Source organism: Neovison vison, chromosome 2 (genome assembly GCF_020171115.1).
Source record: "Neovison vison isolate M4711 chromosome 2, ASM_NN_V1, whole genome shotgun sequence".
NCBI classification, from domain to species: domain Eukaryota; kingdom Metazoa; phylum Chordata; class Mammalia; order Carnivora; family Mustelidae; genus Neogale; species Neogale vison.
The window spans coordinates 208,477,351-208,501,092 of record NC_058092.1 but is presented as its reverse complement, the minus strand read 5'-3'; the positions used below and the strand labels follow the sequence as shown (position 1 = coordinate 208,501,092).

Sequence of the window (23,742 nt, the reverse complement as noted above, 5' to 3'; positions counted from 1 at the left end):
CTCTCTGCTCCATGCTTCCCCCTCTCTCTCTCTGCCTGCCTCTCTGCCTACCTGTGATCTCTGTCTGTCAAATAAATAAATAAAATCTTTAAGAAAAAATAAGGTCAATACACAACAGTATTTTTCCTTTCCTTCAGAGGTAATTCCTAGCAGGGACTGGAATGAAAAGGGACCTTGACTGTCCCAGCCTCCCCAGCCACCTTCCTCCCTTTCATGGCCCTCTCTTCTATCACCCAACAGATTCAAGGCAAGGGTGTTGGCCCAAAAAAGTCCAACATGGGCAACCAGTGCCAGCTTAGGTAAAGGGCATCCAGGTGAGGTTCTAGTTGGTTCTGAATTTAGGTTTAGAGCTAAATAATCTCCAAGTATTACTCTGCCAGGCATTGTCCTGGCATGTTATTTCCCTCAGGAACCTCGAGGCGAGGAGTAACTGTGGTCTGGGCCATGGTAAAGGTAAGCCTGGATCGACGGTGCCGCCCATTGTTGTTTTCCCAGAGATGATAGGAATGAAGAGCTCATATAGTTCTCAAGTGGCAAAGCCAGATTTTAAACCAGGTACAATTACTACAAGGACTGTGCTCTATTCAGGGATCTCTTTCTGTGACAATGGGCTGAGCCAGGAGACTTGGGAGAAACCTCTCCTTCTGGGGTCCCATAGGAAAGTTGAACCTCCCTTCTCACATGCTGTTTTCTGAAAAAGGGAGAAAGAGTGTGAAGGCAGACAAAAGCCTTTGTTTCTATGTATGATATCTTAAGTAATTAAAAAGATAATGCATATATGTTATTTAGTCTGTAACTGACTCTTGATTGGTAGTAGAGAATTTTGCAATATTCTGCTAAACTATGATTACAATAATGCTTTGTCTCCAGGACCAAAATATGAAATTTGAATTATGAGTAGATCAAAGGGTACCTCTTCTACCTCTGCTCAAATATTTTACCTTATTCTAGAGTAATTAAGAAGGAGGTGGAGCTGGGATTCAAAGAGCCCCCCAGCTGTTCAAAATGTAATGCAAATGATGCTATCCTCAATATTTCCTTGGGATTTCTTGAGTTTTTAACTTCAGTTTATAGAGGAAAGCCTTTAGCTGAGACATCTAACTGCTGCCTTTCCTTCTTCTGACATTAAGAAGCCAGATCACTGATGTTAAGTAGCAGATCCCAGTGGGTGTGCCTACCCAACAGCCTGCTCATTCTTCTAGCTTACAGATTCCTGATTTCACCCATGTAGAAGAAAGCACTATGTATAGGAAAGACTCCCCAGTTCCAAGGATGAACGGTCATTAGTCTAAACCAAACACAGTAATCCATCCCTTTTATCACAGATTGGTTTAGAAGTGTGTATTTCACCAAATTCTGGCCAATGACATCTGAAAAAGACATTTGTTGGTACTTCTACAAAACGGGACAAAAACGTAATCAACAGAAACTTCCTTCTTTCTTTTTTTGCATGTGAGACAGTAGCTGCCATCTTAGCACCACAAATAAAGGCCAAGAACATAATGGAAAAGCTGATCCCAAATCCTGACATTGTGAAAGCAAAGAACTAACCTGACTTATCTACCTAAAGACTTGTTATCATATGGGAAAAAAATAATCCTACTACTTAAACCCTTCACAGGCACCTATTCTACAACTTGCAACCCAAATCGTCCTAACCAATATACCTTATTATGTTACAAACTTACCCCAAAATCCCCGTGAAGTGATGGCAAGAAGATCCCATTGAAGGAACAGTGGGAGTAAGGGCAGTAACTGGAGTTGAAGAGTTGAAGGATGCTTTTCTGGCATTGTTGATAATTTCCAGTGCCCTGGATTTGAAACTGATTGAATGGAAGAGTCCTCTCATATTTCTTGGTGCAGGGGCTACTGTAGAGGTCACTTACGTTCATTACTGTCTCGTATCCAGGGTGAAAGCATGGATCCCTGAGGGTTCCGTTTGTACCCTGAATGGAAAAATCACTTGAAGACATCATGTGCAAACGTTCTGGGTACAAAAAGCACCACTCTGACTTCCCTAATGTGTAGGAATTTTATAATATCTTAGCATTGGTATCAATATGCCCCTGCCATGCCTTTTTCACCCTTGGGAACAGTCAGATATGTATACTAGGTACCAGAAATGGTATCAGATGTGAATGAACTTTTGCTATTCGTAGAAAGCTAATAGAGCTCAAGCTGGCAGAAATGCCATTAGTTTGAAATGTCCCCTAGTGCTTAGTTAGTAATGAAATAAATAGGTCAGAAGCAGATTCACAAGAAAATCTCTCAAGACTCTCACAAGTCTGAGCCCTGGGTATTTCTCCAGGAGAAGTCTGCCCGTGCCCTCCACACCAATCTCCAAGCAAAAAATCAGAAGCAACATGCTTTGACATTACCTTAGATCATTTAAGCCAGGAGTATCAAAATGACTTTTAACCTACAACCTGATATGTTCAAAGGAAGAAAGGGGGCTTGGCTTGTGTGAAGAAAGGGAGCTCCTTGGTGGAGGCTTGGGGCCCAGTAGGTGTCTCTCAGCATCCCCTGTTCCAGTGGGAGTTACCTATTAACAGTGCTTCTGAGAACCAGAGCAGGAGTTTAGAGGAGAGCAGAGAACTGGTTGTCCTTTCAGTGGAGACAGGGAACAGCTGGGTGTGACAGCCTTGCTCTGTGTGTGTTTGTCAGGGTGTGCCTGGTACTCACATGATTTTGAGTATGTTTAACTTTCCTTGTCTTCAGAAGACAAAAAGCGTCTGGGGACAAACGCGAAGTGTTGATGGATAAACTCTCGTGTTTTCTCTAAGTGAAATTTAGAGGTTGTTTCTAACAACCTGTTTTCTATTGCTATAGGAAATGGAGACTTAAAAAGTGCTAAGAGCTGTATCCCTGGGGCTAATAATACATTATATGTTAATAAAAAATGTATTTGGGGCGTCTGGGTGGCTCAGTGGGTTGAGCCACTGCCTTCGGCTCGGGTCATGATCTCAGGGTCCTGGGATTGAGCCCCGCATCGGGCTCTCTGCTCGGCGGGGAGCCTGCTTCCTCCTCTCTCTCTGCCTGCCTCTTTGCCTACTTGTGATCTCTCTCTGTCAAAAAATAAATAAAATCTTTAAAAAAATGTATTTAAACAAAAAAAAAGTGGTAAGAGCTTTTAAATTGCACATCCCTCCCAACAATACTTGAGCATGTAATTTTCACTGTCAAGGTCAGTGAAATGACTGAGAAATTATTTCTCAGTCATTAAAAGGGCTGAGAAATTATTTGCAAGAAAGGAATTGAGTTGTGTCCTTGGAGAAAGTGCAGTAAACAAACACAGGAGGTAATGTCGGGATGGGACGATTCACAGGGGTCGACCAGATGTAGTTAGATATCCTGCTTGAGAACGTTTGGAAAGTACAGTAACCAAGTTCAGACCAATTACTGAAGTAGAAAGAGACAACAACAGGATGTGGGGGCTGGTGGCCCAGATGTGGGGAGGGTGGGTCTGGATTCAGTTATACTTGCCTGAATGTCCTTGGCCAGTTTCTGCCTGAGTGCTTGATCCTTCCCATAGCACAAGAAGCTGTGTGTGTACACACTGTAGTCCCTGCCATAGAGGCGGAAGTGCAGAGCATTGCTTGGAGACTCGATATTCTTGTCTTGCGGCACAAAAGTGATTTGTGTAGAGGCTCCCCCAAGGTCTAAAGCCCCGTAGGTTTCAAGAGCAGTGTCTTCATTTGGCCTCAGGTTGAGCCAACTCGGTTTCTGAAAGAGAGTACAGTCAATAGTGGTAGCAGTCTCTGGACACCGGCTTCACACTATATCTTACACTCGGGGACTTCCTAGGGTGAGGGAAAGGGGGCATAAGGTGACACAAAGCTCACTGGACGCTTCTCCGTCTGCATCAGATCAACAAGGAACATCAGCAAAGCAGGAAAAGAGGGGCTTCAAAGATAGAGCTCAGACTGCAGCAACACAGAAGTGGCATAGCCAGTGTTTACAATCAAGGAGTCTGAACCAAAAAGACTCAAGTTCAAATCTCCACTCATTTGCTCATTAGCCATGTGACCCTGAGCAGATAACTACCTTCTCTAGGCCTCAATCTGAGACCTGAAAATGAAAGAATTCCTCATGTAGTTGTTCTGAAGATGAAATCAGACAGTACATGAAAAGTGCTTGTGGGGCATCTGGGTGGCTCAGTGGGTTAAGCCTCTGCTTTCAGCTCAGGTCATGATCTCAGGGTCCTGGGATCAAGCCCCACATTGGGCTCTCTGCTCAGCAGGGCACCTGTTTCCCCCACCCCTCTGCCTACCTCTCTGCCCACTTGTGATCTCTGTCTCTCAAATAAATAAATAAAATCTTTAAAAAATAAGAAAAGAAAAGTGCTTAGCACAGTACAAGACACATAGCACTAGGCAAATATTAGCTATTCTTATTTTTAATGATAGATATTTAATTTCCTCTCTGCCTCCCTAAGGTGAAGATATGATTTCCTTATTCTCCAAAAGGAAAAGTTCTTGTAATAAAATTCTTGCAAATGTGGGGATAAAAATAACGTGTCCATTCACCCAGCATTCATTCTGGCTACAGATCCCTATACTGCCTAAGACCGCAATGGCATTGACACCCCCCCACACCCTGGGGAGCCACCTCCCTGGGTGCGAGATGATCACCTGAGTGAATTTGCCCAGCAGGTAGTTGATGGTAATCCAGCCATAGGCACCTTCCTCTTGGCCGGTGATGATTCTGGCACCCTGGAAGTCAAAGTGGTAGTTGCTGAGGCTCCCCGCCACCACAGCCAGGACCTTGTCTGCCAACTGCTCATTTTCTATCCTGCACAAAGGAAGAGCTGTGTTTACCAGTTTTGCTTGAATAACTACAAGTACTCCTTTTAGTCACGGCTTCCAGCAGTTCTAGGAAGCGAATCCTAACTCCCTGGAATAAATGAAGGGATGGAGATCCCCATCTGTCTGAGGCTGTCTGAGAAGCCCTCCTTTTGGGTGAGGCAGAACTAGTCTTTTGGCCCTCCTCTCCAAATCCAGATCCTTCCTGTCCCTACATAGACTGCTCTTCCTAAAAATACAATTTTTTTTGTTGCTCCTAAATATTATCAAAGTAATTTTCATTTTTGTGGTGGTGGTGGCTGGATGTTGTTTAATCACTACATCTGGAGATGACAAATGCTACATTAGCCATAACTGGTGGCTTCCAGCTGGTTCCGGAGTCAGGCTCTGCTTGAGGTTTTTAATTATGGCTGTAGCAGATACCAGGTGGCAAATGTCCTGAGACAGATACCCAACCTCCACTGGGGGGCCAGACTGGGAAAAAAAAGTCTGCCTCATATTGTACCTCAGTTCCTGGGTCTGTCTGAGATGTTGAGACCTAAAGAAGGAATCTTCCAGTGTTGTCCTAGTGAAAATGGGATGCAATTACTCCCAACATTGAGAGGCTCTGGGCCAGAGATGCCGCCTTCCAACCAGCACTGAACCCTCTCAACACTCATCTGAATAGCTTCTCATCCTATGCCTGGCTTCCCTGTCCCCAGTTTTCCTCCCCTTCTCCCACTCCCAATCCACCTCTCTCCCAGTGTGACCAACAGCTTCCAATTATCTCTCAGACGAACACCAAATTCCCAGCCTGGCCCACAAGCCACTTTGTGAGCTGGCCCCTGCCTCTTTGGAATTCCACTCAGAATCCTGGCTTAACAACTTACCAGGCATGTGACTGACCTGGGGGTGACTTACCCAACATTTGTAAGTCACGGCTTCCTTATCTGGTTAATAATAGTTAATAATGCCTCTTCATAGAGTTGTGATGACTAAGCACAGGTCTAACAACATAGCAAGGGCTCAACAAATACAAGCTGCTTCATCATTTTTTTAATTATTTTTTTTACTATATGCAGCCTATGTTCTATCTATGCAGAACCATTTATAGTCCTCTGAATATACCCTGGTCTCTCACTCATCCCTGCCTTTGCACGTCTACTAGAACACAAGCTTCAGGAAGACAGGGACTTTGTTCTCTTCACTCCTGTATCCCCAGTGTCTGCCACAAAGCAGATGTGGGAGAAACATGGGTAATGGAATGTGTGACATCTTCTCCACCTCTAATATGCCCTTTGCCCACCCTCCAACTCATCCTTTGTGATTCAGCTCAAGTGTATTCTTCTCCCATTCTGAGTAGGGCCAACTATGCTCCCATAGTATCTCTGAGCACTCCTCTGCTAAAGAACTGATGACCTGTATCGAAACTCTCATCTCCCATACGGGTACTAAGCGGTGACCAAAGAAGATGTGCTACTTGTGATTATTTGGGTCTTGGGACATCTGTGGCTCTCCTCTGGTCTTTCTCCTCCTAGATACTGGATGGCTAACTTGGTAGCCTCAAATCCCAGAGAACACAGGCTCAACATTGCTCTTTGTGCTCTAGCCCCCTTGAATTCTCTGCAGGGAGATGGGCAGGAGGACTTTTTCTTTTACACACTTGAACTCCCACCATTACACATACTAAGAATTTGGGCGTTGTACCCACTTACTGAGATTTTCTTCCTGCAGTGTGGACATGTAGGATGTTTAGAAGGTGGGGTGTTAGGGAAGCGTAGTGCTATCCCGTAACTTCAAAGGCTTTCACACTACCAGCCTAACCCCCGACAGTGTGTCCCCACGTGCTATAATACCTGAGCAAACGCATGCCTGCCGTCGCTCCCAAGTAAACAGGGGTCTCTTGGTGTCGGGATTTTGGAACCACTTGAGTGGCTCTTACCATGCATGCTGTCAGATAAGTGTCTATTTCACTTAATTTTTTAGCATATCCTGAGATTCCAGGACCTAAGGAAAGATGTAGAAGCAAATGACAATCTTTTTTTAAATGTACAGGACACACCTGGGCAGTATTAGAGCAAAACAGTGGCATTTTATGAGAAAACCAAAGAAGACAATTTCTTGATGTAATGTAGGTTAGGTTGCTATACTTTGAGGGTAACTCTCTGAACCTGGCCTTGGTAGGATCTATTTTCAGACCTCGGGCTGGGTCTGTCACTGTTCAGTAATTTTGCCGCTGGATGGCGCAATTTTCACATTCAATTGCATAATCTCCCTAATAGGTTCTCACATTTTTAAGGGGGGAATAACTAGAATTTAAATAAAAAATTGAATTTAAAAAATTAAATGGGGCTCTTATAGTTACCCTATAGATCTGCTTTTTGATGTTTTTTTTCTACAAAACTAACTAATAACACTAATTCCTAGAAGACCTAAAAGGAGAAATAAGAAATTTAGAAAAATGAAAATAAACACCAGGCACACTGGCTTTTACTGAAAAGACAGTAACTGCTGCTAACTAGCTATGTGAACATCGACAGTCCCCTGAAATTTCTGAAGCAGAGTTTCTTCCTTTATTAGAATAAACATGTACAGAATCCATGTCTCCTTGGCAATTTTTCCTCTCTGAAAACCTGGTTTCCCTAGTAAAACTGTTTTTCTGACTCCAGAGCAAAACTAACTGTTGCTAAGAACTTTTTTTTTTTGTAAGTTATGCTTAACAATCTCAACTCTCTTTAAAATAAACATCTACACTTTAGTGAAAATGTGCATTAAAGATCTTCGGCCAGATATGTGATCCATATATTTTACAGATTTTTAAAAAGCCGGTTTAACAGTAATGAAAAGAGCAGCTCTAAGTTATCAGGTAACTGTTTTGATTAAAAAATTCTGGCCTTTAAGAATTTTTTCCACCCACCTTTCATCTAAATATTTGACTAGAGAACTCTCTCTTTTGAGAGGGGAAAAGTTCTGCACTACTTTGGCCTGACATATCTGGAATGAGTCTCAGAAAAAAAGATAGCTGCTGGATTTAAAAAAAATACCAACATTTCTTAAAAAATGGAAAGCAGTGAATTAAATAGAAGTCAAAAAAAAAAAAAAAGAGGGATTTGGGCTTAAGAAATGCTCAACCTTCTGTCTCACAACGGTTGGGGCCAATGTCTGAGGATATCCGGCTCCTGGGTAAAATGACTTGCTCCTTGGAAACATCTTCTCTCTACCGCTTTCTTGGGACACTTTGAAAATTGGGGGACCTCACAGACCATCAAAGTAAAAGTCAGTCTTCTGGGAGCTAAGATACCTGTCTAAGAAATAGTGGGACCCTACCTCAAAAGGCCCAGAGAGATCAAGGTCAGAGAAGACAGCGCGGTGCAGTAACACTCGGTGCGTACTGGGGTGCTGAGTGGAGGGAGTGGAAAGGGCTGAACTGACAACTTTAACCTGTTCTGTGAGTTTAGAAGAAAACTAGGGAGAAAAAAAATCAATCTGTAATGTGGTGATTCCAAGTAGAAGGAAGCATGGAGTGCAAGAAAGAGACCTAGACTCTTGTCCTGGGTTTATTGCTACTTGTAAGTCACTAGTCTCCCAGGTTTTTGCTTCCTTCTTTGAAAACAAGATTTAAATGATCTGCAAGCTCCAGGCTAGGAATCTGTGATTTCTTCCAAGCTGTAGCTTAGAGGATAAAGACTAAGGGCAACAATTCTTTGGACCAACAGCATCAATATCACCTGGGAACCTGTAAGAAATGCAAATTCTGGGGCCTGTCCCAGACCTACTGCATCAGAAACTCTGGTGGTGGGACCCATCATCTGTGTTTTTAAAAACCCTCCAGTTGGATCTGCTGCAGATTCAAATTTGAGAGCCACTGGAGAAGTCGCGGGTTCAAAATTGGGCAGATCTCCATTTGAACCCCAGTTCCATCACTTACTAGCTCAAGCAACCTTAACAAGTGGCATACCCTCTCTCTATGTCAGTGCCCTCATTAAAAAAAAAGTGGGAATAGTAGGACATATCTCCCAGGGAGACCATGAAGATGAAATCATGCATTTTCCATACTTGGTGCCTGACACACAGATGTGTGATGGGAGCCACTATGACCTGACGACTTTTACATTTGTTTCTTCTTCAAGGGCTTCATCATTCAGGACTGATTTCATATTATTTGTGTAATGACAATAAAATAACAGCAGCAGCTGCCCCACTATGTTCTTCACTGAATGTCCTTTTTCTCATGTATTCCCCCCACCTGCCATACATGTTCTCACATATGTTCCTCTCATCCCCCACTGTCTCCCTCCCCCTTTTCCTTCCTCTTACCTTTCAGCTTGCACTCTGTTACCTGGTGCACCACCCCTGTGTCGTTCTCCTTTTCTGCTGGCCACTTATAGATGTACAAACTTGTGTGAGAAGAGCCTGCATCCAGCACAATCCCATACTGAGGGGAAAAACAACAAGTCAAGAACTTACCAGGATTACATTATGCTTCCCCATACTCAGCTTGCAACAGAAGGAAACAAAGACGAGAGTCTTCAAAAACATGAGGAGACATATTTTTTAAAAGATTTTATTTATTTATTTGACAGACAGAGATCACAGGTAGACAGACAGGCAGGCGGGGCGGGGGGAGAGGGAGGCAGGCTTCCTGCTGAGCAGAGAGCCCAGTGCAGGGCTTGATCCCAGGACCTTGGGATCATAACCTGAGCCAAAAGCAGAGGCTTTAACCCACTGAGCCACCCAGATGCTCTGAGGAGGCATATTTTAATTCAAGATGAACATGGGGAGGGGTGGCCTGGTGTTGCCCTGATCATAAGAACTACCAGGACACCAATCTCTCTAGAATCATGGCTCGTAGTGCTGGTGGCATGTTAGAATTTTCCAGGCCTTACCCAGGGTGGGGCCTGAGCCTCACTACTGATCATTATGAATATAACTATACATTGTATTTAATACATTTTAAAAGATAAGTATTTTCATGTTTTGGGCTCTTATGACTGAGAGGAGATCAAAGGAAGAATAAAGAGGAAATGTGGGAAGAAAGAAGGGGAAAGACAGTATGAGAAAGAACTCGTTGGTCAGAGGCGAAAGGGGAAAGAGCCAAGTCTCCACATCACATTTCAAGAGAATATTAAATGTACTGGGCAGGTGTGGCACGAAACCTTTCGTGAGAGTTCTCTGATTTAACCCTCAGAACAGTCCTGTAGGGTAGGTACTCTGTTTATCCCTGCTATATATGTGAGAAATTAAAGAACAAAGAGGTTAAGTAGTTTACTCAAGATACACAGCTAATTGGTGAGAGAGCCTGAATTTGGATCAGAGTTAGACCCAAGACCTTATGTTCCATATACAGAGAAACATAGGAGCAAGGGCAGAACAATAGTTTTTAAAGACTTTTAGTGCGGGATAACTACAGCAAAGTGCATCCCAGTGAATTCTGGCATATGTGCACACCCATTTACACCACACCACCAAGATCAAGATTCAGAATGTTTTCTACTGCCCCTTCTCAGTCTGTTCCTCTTGAAGGTAACCATTGTCTTGGTTTCTGTCCCCAAGGATGAGTTTTGCCTATCATTGAGCTGCCGTAAAGGGACTCACACAGCGTGCCTCCTCTATGTCTAGCTTCTTCTGCTCTGCCCTGTCTCTTAGATGCATCCTGACTGTGCGCAGCCGTAGTTCATCCCTCTTCATTGCTATACAATAGTTCCTATTTCATTATATGCACTATGTTTTTATCCATTCTACTGTTGATGACATTTGAGTTGCTTCCAGTTCGGCACTATTGGGAATATAGTCCCCGGGAACATCCTTGCCCATGTCATTCTTTGGATATAAGCTCATTTATTTTGGGTATTTACGTAGGAGTAGACTGCCGAATGCTCTTTTTGATCATTTAATGTTCATCTTTGGTTACACCCCTGAGTTTAATCAGGAAAAAATGCCATGGGGCTTTTAAGGAGAGCATGATAGTACCTGTACTTTAATTTATTATCCCTCTGCTAGAGAGAAACATGGAAGAAAGTAAACAGGGAAGCAGAAGGAAGAGGAAAAAGGAGGCACGCCTAAAGTGTGAGCTAACCACTCCCAACACACTTTGTTGCTGTGGACCTCAAGTGCCATCTGCCTCTTGATAATGCTTAAATCAGCAGTCATTCGATATTTAGTCTCCCATACTGTCTTATTACCTGTTAAGAACCTAAGATCTTCCAGGAGGAAAGAAGAATGAGGATTCAAGAGACCTCCTTAGACCACTGGCAATAGTTAATAGCTGAGTTTGCTTGGTGTCAAGCTTTATTCTGTTTCTCCAGATGAGGAGAATATCAGTGTGCAGCAGAGGGCAGATCCTTGGCCTTCTGCAACCTCTAGTGTTCTCAGCCTAGTTACGCACAACAGGACTCCCTATGGCAATGAACATTATGACCTTAAAAAGAAAAAAGCCTTTATACTTGGCAAGAGAGCAAGCTGGATAGACTCCTCCATAAACAGGCTTGCAGTGAGAGGAAACCAAGAACTGACTTAGGTCGTGACTGTTGCAGGCCCATCGGGGAATGCCTGGCGTCTGGGGCCTTTGGAACCATGGGCAGCCTCCTGGGGTCGAGAGAGGCTGAGAGTTTACACAGCAGAAAATTCTGTTGTTTCCTAGGAGGGTCTGTGAATTCTTGCTGCCAGAAAATGTTCCAACCACAGTGGCCTATGATAAAATCTGAGGTGGCAGCAGCAAGCAAGCAGCCTTTATCTGGGATCAGGACAATCTATTCTTTGTTGACATGAAAGTCACCCTTCCAACAGAGCAAAGGAACCAGCCTTCCTTCTATCATCCTGTTTCTTGAAGGCCTTAGACAACGAGGTGGTGGAGAAATGAAAGTTTTCGCTACATTTGGTTTATCAAGTGTTTGAGCGGGAGGTGTGGTGTATTCTGTCACACAGGAGCTGAGGGCTTTCCACCTTATGTATACAGTGGACTGGAATGCTAACCTGCCGAATTGTGCCAAATATTTTTTCTCTTAGGAAACAGTTTGCAGCTTGAGGGACAGATAAAAGCTTGATTGTGTGAAAATTCTGTTTGGGCATTTTGGAAGTTTGCCTTTCATTGTCGTAAAACTCAGCATATTTACTCATTTTCATAGCTGGCCCATCTTAGAGCTATAAGTTTATTCTACATAATCTTCTTATTTGAGAGATGAGAGACCGGGTCCAGTAGAGTTCAAGGACCTACCTAAGAAGTACAGAAGGTGAAAGCCTTCAAAGACCCATCTAGAGCCCGGGTAGCCGCCATCTTTTGTTACTTTTCACCAGCATTTTCCAATGCATGTTCCAGAAAACACTAAGCCTGCAAGGATCTAGGCAAATAAGACTTCCCAGGAGTTTGGGGAATGCTGAGTGCTTTCTCTCTCTCTCCTGGGCTCACAAACCCACTAGGTAATGAATGCTTCAGAGAGTCTGGCAGTAGAGAAGCTTGCCTAACTTTGTTTGAGCCAGCATTGCCCTGACTCCATGACGACAGAATTCTGTTTAAAATAAAAATCTCTACCTAACAGAAAGGCTTTGACCAAAGCTGTGCCTTACACCATGCTAACACTCCTATCCAGTGTTTCTCTGTAGCTCATATTTTTAAAAGCCCTGTGAGTACATTCTATACATTAAAGAAAAATTAAATATATGTGTGGTGATGAAGAGATCTGACATTCCCCTAAGATTATTTCAATATTACTTTCTATTTTAAGAATACTAAAAGTTTACTAGATAACATCTATAAAATGAAGGGGAAGGGAAAAAAAGACATTTAAGATCCTACCAACTACATATCACTGTTACTTTGATTTATCTCCTTCCAGTCTTTCCTAAATACACAAATTTTTATATGGCTGCAATCTTAGTGTGTATATACAACTTTATCCTGGCTAGTTTTTGATCATCCACATGATTTTAGCAATCATAACTGATCTTCATAAGTTATTCTGAGTGAACAAAAGCAGTGTTTCAGGAAAAGGAACAGTAAAAATGACCTTGCTTGGTTCACAGAGACATCAGTGTAGGGCCGTTGGTATAGACCTGGCAATGTGGGTGGCCACAGACCCTGAGCTCACAGAGACTGGAGGCCATGGGGACATGAGCCAAGACTCTCCTTAAGGTGGAAGCAATTCTACCTGCACAATGTCATAGGTCCAGGCATCTGAGTACATCTCCCTAGATGCAGAAAGAAATAGAAAACTTGAGCAGCAGATGATCTGCTTCTATTCCTGGCTCTGCAGAAGTGGGTTGTTCTCATTCAGATCTCAACCTACTTGTCACCCAACTGTGAGTCTTCTAATTCAGAAAACACTCATCCTGACACTGGCCAGCTCTCAGTTCCCTATAAGACACATAACTTCTGTTCTAGAGCCTCAGCCCAGAATGTCCTTCACCTAAGATCCCAGCCTTCTCTGACCTTTTCAGATTTAATTCTACTCTCGTAATCCTTGGCTCAGAGTCCCCATATTTTTGCTCTAAAAACAGGACTTACCATGATGCATAATTACATGCCTATATGGCTATTTGATTAATATCTGTCTTCCCCATAAGGATGCGAACTACATTAGGGCGGGGCTGTTTTGCTTACTAAGGTATGTCCAGCACCCATCTCAGGATATCCTACCACATGTTAAGCACAAAGAAGGAATTCAACAGGCAATTGTTGAATTGAATGAATGAAGAGGGTTAGAATTGTATAATTTTTGAACTCCTTCCAGTCCCAAAAGAACTTAGTACTCACAGTCTAATATAAAGTAGTACCATCAAGGGGTGCCTGGGTGGCTCAGTGGGTTAAAGCCTCTGCCTTCAGCTCGGCTCGTGATCCCAGGGTCCTGGGATTGAGCCCTGCATCGGGCTCTCTGCTCAGTGGGGAGCCTGCTTCCCTCACCCCTCCTCTTTCTGCCTGTCTCTCTGCCTACTTCTGATCTCTGTCTGTCAAATAAATAAATAAAATCTTTAAAAAAATTATTAAAAAAAAAGTAGTACCATCAAGATTGAGTTCCACCATCACTACTACCACTACCCAAAAAAACCCCATAAACCAGGGAACATGGGCAATGGTAAGATAATCAACTTCTCTCGGTCACTTCAGACATATTTGTTCTTCAGAATCTTTCTTAAAAGTCCCTGTAGCTTTAACTGTACTTTTAGCAATGTCATCAGTTTGTCTCAGTGAGTCCTTTTGAATAAACAAAGCTAATCATTTCAAATTTGACTCCGGTACTCTTATAAACTTTATAAACAAATCAGGTCTCCATTAGCTACGGTAATGCTGGCAGGGCCTATGAACAATTAGAGACCATTTTCTGCTTTTCTTTTTTCTTCAATTAGAATTACTAGACTTTTGATACAAACCACAGTTTCCCTGCTGTTTGTTAATTGTGGTAAAATACACCGAACATAATAAATTTACCATTTTAAGTGTACCGTTCTGTGTACAGTTCAGTGGCATTAAGTACATTAACACCTCGTATACCATCACAACCATCCAGCTCCAAGTATTGTGGGTTTTTTCTTTTTTTTTTTTTTAAGATTTTATGTATTTATTTGACAGAGAGAAATCACAAGTAAAAAAAAAAAAAGAAATCACAAGTAGATGGAGAGGCAGGCAGAGAGAGAGAGGGAAGCAGGCTCCCTGCTGAGCAGAGAGCCCAATGCGGGACTCGATCCCAGGACCCTGAGATCATGACCTGAGCCGAAGGCAGCGGCTTAACCCACTGAGCCACCCAAGCGCCCCGGTTTTTTTCTTTTTAAGAATTATTTATTTGAGAGAGAGCACAAACAGGAGGAGCACAGGGAGAGAGAGAATCTTAAGCAGGGTCGGCACTGAGCGCAGAACCTGACATGGGGTTCAGTCCCACAAATATGAGATCACGGCCTGAGCCGAAACCAAGTTAGCCACTTAACCAACTGTGCGTCTCTCCAGGTATTGTTTTTTAAACAAGACAACATTAAAATCCAGTGAAGTAAAAATAATATAGATATTTTCCAGGAGTATTTGAGGTTGAAAATTGGAGCAAGTTCTCCCAAATTCTCCATAAAACAATACAATCACAAATGCTTAATGAAGAATAGCACTTTAGTTCCTTGTGAAAAAGATGTATGGAGACAGGTCACTACCCTTCAGCAGCAGCTAGAAAAACTGGGATCACTGGCTCAGTGACCTTAACACATTAGCAGCAAAGAGCCTTCCCTAGAATTCATCTCCCTCGAAGCAATGTGGACAGATGGTCTCCACTGAGGGCTTCCGGTGTGCTGGCTACTCTGATAAGGGAGTCACTGGTATCATCCCAGGTAATCCTCACAACCACCTCCATTTGACATATGAGGAAGCTTAGGAATAGAGAGAGAGAGACTTACTTGCCCAAGTCTCATAGCAAAAAGTAGCAGATCTGGAATTGAAATCAAAACCATCTGGTCCCTGAGCCAACAGGTTTCCACAGAAGTGGTAGCTGTTAATGAAGGCACATAGTTTGGTATTGGGTCAGTCTGGTGCCTTTGAGAGAAACTTGTGGGGATCTGTGTGTGTCAGCAAGTGCAACATTTGTGCTAAAAGGAATATCTGACAACTCGCTAAATGCCAGTTTTCACTAATGAGCAGGAAATTAAGGGAGCGATGAACTGAACATATCTGAAAGCTACCTCCCCACCCAGGTCCACCAGAACAAAGGGAGTTTCCCAGGGGACACTTAGGTACAGCTAAATGACTCTTCAGTTCATTAAGGCCTTTTTTTTTTTTTTAAGTATTCATTGCATATCTATAGGAGAGTGGTTCCCAGACTTCAGTGGCTTGAGAATGTCCCAGGATGCCTGTTCAGTGTGTAGATTCTCAGATCCTGCAACCTGCAACTGAATAGGGTCTGGGGGTGAGAATAGGGAACACTGATCTCCAGGGGACTGGAGGCCCCTGCCTGCCACACTGACAAATCCTGCCATCAGGCTGGTCGTCCCATGCCCTTCACATCCAAGGAAGAGGCAGTTTTACGTGTTCAAGATGTTACTCTGTTCACTGAGTCAGCAAACTTCTATGAGGCAACCAGCCAAGTCAGATTGCTGGTTGTAATTTAACATTTATTTTGTGATTATTTGATTGATAAGTATCTCTTCCACGAGACTGTAAGTTCCATGAAAGTAAGGACTTTGCCAGTTTTGCTCATTGCTATATGCCTGGGGCCTAAAATAAGAATAGATGGTCAATGACTATTTGTTAAGTGAATAAGTTGAGTGAATAAATAATAAAATGCATTAAAAAAAAAAGACAGATGAAACCCAGGCCCTATCCTCAATACCTTTACCACCTCAGTAGCTGGGCAAGTAAACAACACATCAGTACAATAAGGAGTTCTTGTAGTTTGCTAGATATGGCCTGGGCACGGGGCCACCACCGCCTCAGTAAGGCTAACCCCAAACTAGATCAGGTAGGGAGATGACAGGACTGGATCATCAGGATGGGAGGGCTGACCTGGGTTGGGTTAGACAAGGATGATTAGGTGGGAAGAAGGGGGTAGAAAGTGACAATTTGTGACAAGGCAGACAGGCTACAAAGATGATAACATATGAGCTACCAGTCACTGAGTGTCCACAGTGGCCCAGGATGCCTGCTCATCACTTCACATTTGCATTTATTTATCCTGCTTGATTCTTGCAGTAATCTATGAGATACCAAGCCTTGAGCAAGAGAAACTCAAAGGCCCTCATTTTGCTTATCTGTAAGGTGAGGATAATCTTTCATTCCTCACAGCATTCCTGGAAAGAAAAAATGTAAATGATTTATAAACTGCAAGCACTATATTTGAATGCTAGAATTCTTCAGGACTCGATCCTTGCCCTCTTCTTGCTTTTTACCCCCTTCCTATAATCTTATCCACATCTAGGGCTTCTATTGAAGGCATTAGAAACATATCTTTAGTCTAGACCTGTACTATCTAATAAGGCAGCCACTAGCCACATGTGGTTCTTGAGCACTTGAAATGTTAACTGCAGTTGATCCTTGAACAACACAGATTTGAACAGTGCGGGCCCGTTCATACATGGATTTTTTTCAATAAATGCAGTAGAGTCCTATAAGTGTATTTTCTCTCCTTAAAATTTTCTTAACATTTTCTTTTCTGTAGCTCACTTTATTGTAAGAATACAGTATATAATACATACACAAAATATGTGTGAGTCAACTGTTTATGTTATTGGTAAGGCTTCTTCTGGTCAATACTAGGCAATTAAGTTTTGAGGGAGTCAAAAGTTGCACATGGATTTCTGACTGTGTGGTGGCGGTGGCACCCCTAAGCCCCATGTTGTTCAAGGGCCAATCGTAGTCTGAATTGAGATGTGATTTAAGTTAAAAATCACACTGGAATTTGAAGATAACATGAAAAAAGTTATCGAAAATATTTTGTTAATCATTATTTTGATGAAATGTTGAGATAATATTTTGGATGTAATGGATTACATTAAATATGTTATTAAAATTAATTTCATCTCTTTCTACTTTTTAAAAATGTGACTCCCGGGGGCGCCTGGGTGGCTCAGTGGGTTAAAGCCTCTGCCTTCGGCTCAAGTCATGATCCCAGGGTCCTGGGATTGAGCCCCATATCGGGCTCTCCGCTCAGTGGGGAGTCTGCTTCTCCCTCTCTCTCTGCCTGCCTCTCTGCCTACTTGTGATCTCTGTCTGTCAAATAAATAAATAAAATATTTTTTTAAAATGTGACTCCTGGATAAATTAAAATGTGGCTTGCATGATATTTCTAACGAACACTGTGGGTCTATACCTCTTCTATGAGGTACAGATCTGATTATCCAACTGCTGGATAATCTTTGGATATCCAATACCTCTAAAACAAAATAAAATTTCTTCAAAAACTTAACTCTACACCTCCTCCTCCTTCCACACTACTTCCACACACTAGTCTAGTCTCCTATACCTGCTCTTATCACCCCACTCTCAACTTCATTGCAGCCAGTGTGATCGTTTCAAAACACAAATCCGATCAATTTACTGTCTTCTCATTGCTCCTAGGATTAAAGTTAAAATCCTCAGCCTGAGTGGCAAGACCCTGACTGAACCATCTCCCTCACCATCTTTATCTGTGAGATTCTGGGACTTGCTTTCCTTTTGCCTAGAATACTCTCTGTCCTTCTCGATCTCCACCAACTTCTAATCACACTTCACGTTTTACAGTAAATGTCATTTCTTTCAGGCAAGAGTGCCCTGGCTCCCAAAACTTTCACTTGGTGGCACTCGTCACAACTATAATCAATAATTTGTATTAGCTATTAAATGTGTTTCCTTCCCCAGATAGTAAGCTTAATCATATCGATACTGGCTTCCCAACTCTATAGCTAATATAGAACCTAATACAGATACTTAATAATTGTTGGTACATGAATTTGTGAACAAGTGAAGAGCTGCTGAATGCGGTATGGTCATAAAGAGATGATTTGTTTTTATTTACTTTAATTCCAGTATAGTTATATACAATGTTATGTTAGTTTAAGGGATACAACATAGTGATTCCACAATTCTATACATTACTTAGTTTTCATCACGGTAAGCATACTCCACCTATTTCACCCATTCCCCTCACCTACCTGCCCTCTGGTAACCATCAATTTGTTCTCTATAGTTGAGTCTGTTTTAGGTTTCTCATTTTTGCTTGTTTCTAAAATTCCACATATGAGTGAAAACACATGGTATTTGTCTTCCTCTGACTTATTTCACTTAACATTATATTCTCTAGTTCTATCCATGTTGTTGCAAATAGCAAGATTTCATTCTTTTCATGGCTGAATAATATTCCATTGTGTATCTATACCACATCTTCTTTATCCACTCCTCTATCAATGGACAACTGGGCTGCTTCCACAATTTGGTTATTGTAAATAATGCTGCAATAAACAGAGAGGTGCATATATCTTTTCGAATTAATGTTTTCATATTCCTTGGGTAAATACCCAGGAGTAAAATTACTGGATCATATGGTAGATTTTTAACTTTGAGGAAGATCCATACCCTTTTCCACAGTTGCCGCATCAGTTTGCATTCCCCCCATCAGTGCACAACAGTTCCCTTTTCTCCACATCCTTACCGTTTCTTGTGTTTTTGATTCTAGTCAGTCTGACAGGTGTGTGGTAATATCTTATTGTGGTTTCGATTTACATCTCCCTGATTATGAGTGATGTTGAGCATCTTTTCATGTATCTGTTGGCCATCTGTATGTCTTCTTTGGAGAAACGTCTGTTCATGTCTTCTGCCCATTTTTTATTTGGGTTATTTGGTTTTTTATATTGTGCTGTATAAGTTCTTTATATGTTTTGAATACTGGCTATGCCATTTGAAAATATAATCTACCACTCAGTAGTTTGTTTTTAAGTTTTGTTGATCATTTTCCTTGCTGTGCAGAAGCTAATAGATTATTTTTGCTTTTGTTTCCCTGCCTCAGGAGACATATCTAGAAAAATGTTACTACAGCTGACATCAAAGAAATTACTACCTGTGCTCTTCTAGGATTTTTATGGTTTTAGGTCTCACATTTAGGTCCTTAAACCATTTTTAGTTTATTTTTGTGTATGGTGTAAAATAGTCCAGTTTCATTCTTTTGCATTAAGCTGTCCAGTTTTTCCCAACACCATTTGTTGAAGAGACTTTTTCCCATTGTGCAGTATTGCTACATTTGTGAAGGATTAACAGATCATGTAATTGTGTTCTAGTGATCTGTGCATTTATTTTTGTGCCAGTACCATACTGCTTATAGTACTACAGCTTTGTAGTATATCTTGAAATCTGGGATTGTGGTATCTCCAGTTTTTTTGTTCTTTTTCAAGACTGGTTTGGCTAGGAGCACCTGGGTGGTTCAGTGGGTTAAGCCTCTGCCTTCCACCCAGTCATGATTTCAGGGTCCTGGGATCGAGCCCCACGTTGGGCTCTCTGCTCGCTGGGGAGACTTCTTCCCCCTTTCTCTCTACCTACTTGTGATCTCGCTCTCTATCAAATAAAAAAAAAAGACTGCTTTGGCTATTTGAGGTCTTTATGAATCTATATATATTTTAGGATTATTTATTCTAGTTCTGTGAAAAATACTCTTGGTATTTTGATAGACATTGCATTAAATCCACAGATTCCCTTGGATAGTATAGACATTTTAACAATATTGGTTCTCCCAGTCCATGAGCATGGAATATCTTTCACTTGTTATGTCATCCTCAATTTCTTTCATCAGTGTTTTATAGTTTTCAGAGTACAGGTCTTTCACTTCCTTGGTTAAGTTTATTCCTAGGCATTTTATTCTTTTTGGTACAATTGTAAATGGGATTGTTTTCTTTCTTTTTTTTTATTTTAAGATTTTATTTCTTTATTTGAAAGAGAGAGACCAAGCAAGAGAGAGAGAAGGAGAGCACCAGTGGGGGCAGCAGTGGGGGTGGGGTGCAGAAAGAGAGAAGGAGAAGCAGACTCCCTGCTGAGGAGGGAGCCTGACACAGGGCTCCATCCCAGGATCCCAGGATCATGACCTGAGCTGAAGACAGATGCTTAACTGACTGAGCCACCCCAGCACCCCCATGGGATTGTTTTCTTACATTATTTTTCTTTTATTTCATTATAGATGTATAGTGTATAGATATATAATGGATTTCTATATTTTGATTTTGTATCCACTGGCCTTACTAAATTCATTTATCAGTTTTGGTAGTTTTTTGGTGGAGTCTTTAAGGTTTTCTATATATAGTACCATGTCTTCTGCAAACAGTGAAAGTTTTCCTTCTTCCTTACCAATTTGAAAGCCTTTTATTTCTATTTCTTGTCTGATTGCTGTGACCAGATCTTCCAGTACTATGTTGAATAAAAGTGGTAAGAGAAGACATTTTGTCTTGTTCCTGATCTTAGAGGAAAAGCTTTCAGTTTTTCACCATTATGATGTTAGCTATGGGTTTTCTTTTTAATATATAAATATATATATACAAAGGTATATATACCTTTGTTACACTGAGGTATATTTCCTTTCATCCTTTCTCTTATTAATGTGATGTATCATGTTGATTGATTTCCAAATATTGAACCACCTTTGCATCTCAGGAAAAAATCCCACTTGATCATGGTGAATGGTTTTTAAATTTATTGTTCAATTTGGTTTGCTAATATTTTGTTGAGGATTTTTATATCTATGTTCATCAGAGTTATTGGCCTGTAGTTCTCTTTTTTTATAGTATCTTTATCTGGTTTTGGTGTCAGGGTGATGCTGAACTCAGAGAATGAGATTGGAAGTTTTCCTTCCTTGTCTATTTTTTGGAATAGTTTAAGAAGACTAGGTATTAACTCTCCTTTAAAAGTTTGGTAGAATTCACTAAGGAAGGCATCTGATCCTGAATTTTTGTTTGTTGGTAGTTTTTTTTATTACTGATTCAATTTCATTGCTGATAATAGGTCTACTCTGTGTTTCTATTTCTTCCTGATTCAGATTTGGGAGGTTATATGTTTCTAAGAATTTATCCATGTCTTCTAGGTGATCCAGTTTGTTGGCATATAATTTTTCAAAATAGTCTCATAATTTTCTTTGTATTCCGTGGTATTGGTTGCTATATTTCCTCTTTCATTTCTAATTTTGTTTATTTGAGTCACCTCTTTTTTTTTTTTTTTCTTGTGAGTCTGGCCAAAGGTTTATCAATTTGATTTATCTTCTCAAAGAACCAGCTCCTGGTTTCATTGATCTGTCCTATTGTGTATTTAGTTTCTACTTCATTTATTTCTGCTCTAATCTTTATTATTTCCTTCCTTCTAGTGGTCTGGGGTTTTGTTTGTTCTTCTTCTTCTAGCTCCTTTAGGTGTAAGGTTAGTTTGTATAAGATTTTTCTTGCTTCTTGAGGTAGGCCTGCATTGCTATGAACTTCCCTCTTAGAACAGCTTAGCAGCATCCTAAAGATTTTGGACCATAATGTTTTCATTTGCATTTATCTCCATGTATTTTTTTAATTTCCTCTTTGAATTTCTTGGTTGGCCTGTTCATTGTTTAGTAGTACGTTATTTAATCTCCATGCTCTTTCCAGATTATTGCTTGTGGTTGATTTCTAGTTTCCCAGTGTCGTAGTCAGAAAAGATGCACGGTATGACTTCAGTCTTCCCGAATTTGTTGGGGCTTGCTTTGTGGCCAGTATGTGATCTGTTTGGAAGAATCTTCCACGTGCCACTTGAAAAGAATATGTATTCTGCTGTTTCAGGATGGAATGTTGTGAAACTGTTAGATTATTTTGGTCTAATGTATCATTCACAGTCACTGCTTCCTTGCTGATTTTCAGTTTGGATGATCTATCCATTGATGTAACTGGAGTGTTAAAATCCCCTACTTCTATTATGTTACTATTAATTACTTCCTTTATATGTGTTATTAGCTACTTTATGTATTTGGGTGCTCCCATGTTGGGTGCATATTTACAATTGTTATATCTTCTTGTTGGATTGTTCCCTTTATGATTATATAGTGTCCTTCTTTGTCTCTTGTTACAGTCTTTATTTTAAAATCGATTTTGTACAATGTAAGTATTGCTATCCCAGCTTTCTTTTCACTTTGATTTACATGATAAATGCTTTTCCATCCCCTCACTTTCAATCTGCATATGTCTTTAGGTCTGATATGAATTTCTTGTAGGCAAGATTGTTTTGATTGTAGCATTTAGTCCATGTACATTCAAACGAATTATTGATAGGTATATACTTACTGACATTTTGTTACTTGCTTTATGGTTGTTTTGTTCTTCTCTGTTCTTTTCTTCCCTTGCTGTTTCCTCTCATGATTTTCTACTTTCTTTAGTGGTATACTTGGATTCCTTTCTCTTTATTTTTTTGTGTATCTATCACTGGTTTTTTATTTGTGGTTACCATTAGCTTTATATATAACATTTTATGCATATAGCAGTCTATGTTAAATTGATGGTTGCTTAAGTTTGAATCCATTCTTTATTCCTTTCTCCCCCACATTTTAAGTATATGGTGTCATACCTTTTATTTTGTGAATCCCTTAATTGATTTTTTATTTATACTTATTTTTCTGCTTTTGTGCTTCCTTAGTTTTCTTACTCCTGCTTATAGTCTTTTCCTTCCATTCAAGAGTCCCTTTTAACATTTCTGGTAGTGGTCATGAATTCTTTTAACTTTTGTTTGTCTGGGAAACTATCTCTCCTTCTGGTTTGAATGATAGCCTTGCTAGATAGAGTATTCTTGGCTGCAGGTTTTTTTCTTTCATCAGTGTAAATGTAAAATGCCACTCTCTTTTGGCCTGCAAAGTTTTTGCTAAAGAATTAGCTATAGGCTTATGGGATTTCCCTTATAAGTAATTATTTTCTCTTACTGCTTTTAAAATTCTCTTTATCACTACTTTTTGCCATTTTAACTACTATATGTCTTGGTGTAGACCTCCTTGGGTTATTTTGTTGGAGGCTCTCTGTGCCTCCTGGATCTGGATTTCTTTTTTTTTTTAAGATTTTATTTTTATTTATTTATTTGACAGATCACAAGTAGGCAGAGAGGCAGGCAGAGAGAGAGGGGGAAGTAGGCTCCCTGCTGAGCAAGAGAGCCCGACACAGGGCTTGATCTCAGGACCCTGGGATCATGACCTGAGCTGAAGGCAGAGGCTTAACCCACGGAGTCACCCAGGTGCCCCTGGATCTGGATTTCTGTTTCTTTCTCCTGATTCAGGAAGTTTTCAGCTATTATTTCTTCAAATAAATTTTCTGCTTCCTTTTCCCTCTCTTCTCTTTCTGGGACCCCTATTATGTGAATGTTTTTATGCTTGATGGTATCACAGAGTTCCCTGTTTTTTAATTTTTAATTGCTTCTTTCTTAGCTCCTGTTCAGCTTGATGCTTTCCATTACTCTGTGCTCCAGTCACTGATCCATTCTTCTTCCTCCAGTCTACTATTTATTCCATCTAATGTAGGTTTAATTTGAGTTGAGTACTTCATCTCTGGTTCA

General features: G+C 40.9%; 1 protein-coding gene across 4 annotated transcripts in view; it reads right to left on the bottom strand.

The window, feature by feature from the left end:
* ENTPD1 (ectonucleoside triphosphate diphosphohydrolase 1) overlaps positions 1-23,742 on the bottom strand; it is a 97,504-nt gene that overhangs the window by 21,016 nt on the left and 52,746 nt on the right. For 2 of the 4 annotated variants that reach the window (XM_044240210.1, XM_044240207.1), the window contains exons 3-7: positions 9,099-9,216; positions 6,638-6,788; positions 4,632-4,791; positions 3,484-3,723; positions 1,689-1,946 (exon numbers count right to left, since the gene is read on the bottom strand). In XM_044240210.1, coding sequence (XP_044096145.1) covers positions 1,689-1,946; positions 3,484-3,723; positions 4,632-4,791; positions 6,638-6,726 — 747 coding nt within the window. In that variant the 5' untranslated portion in view covers positions 6,727-6,788; positions 9,099-9,216. The remainder of the gene's footprint in view (positions 1-1,688; positions 1,947-3,483; positions 3,724-4,631; positions 4,792-6,637; positions 6,789-9,098; positions 9,217-23,742) is intronic. The other 2 variants (XM_044240208.1, XM_044240209.1) reach the window with 2 other exon arrangements.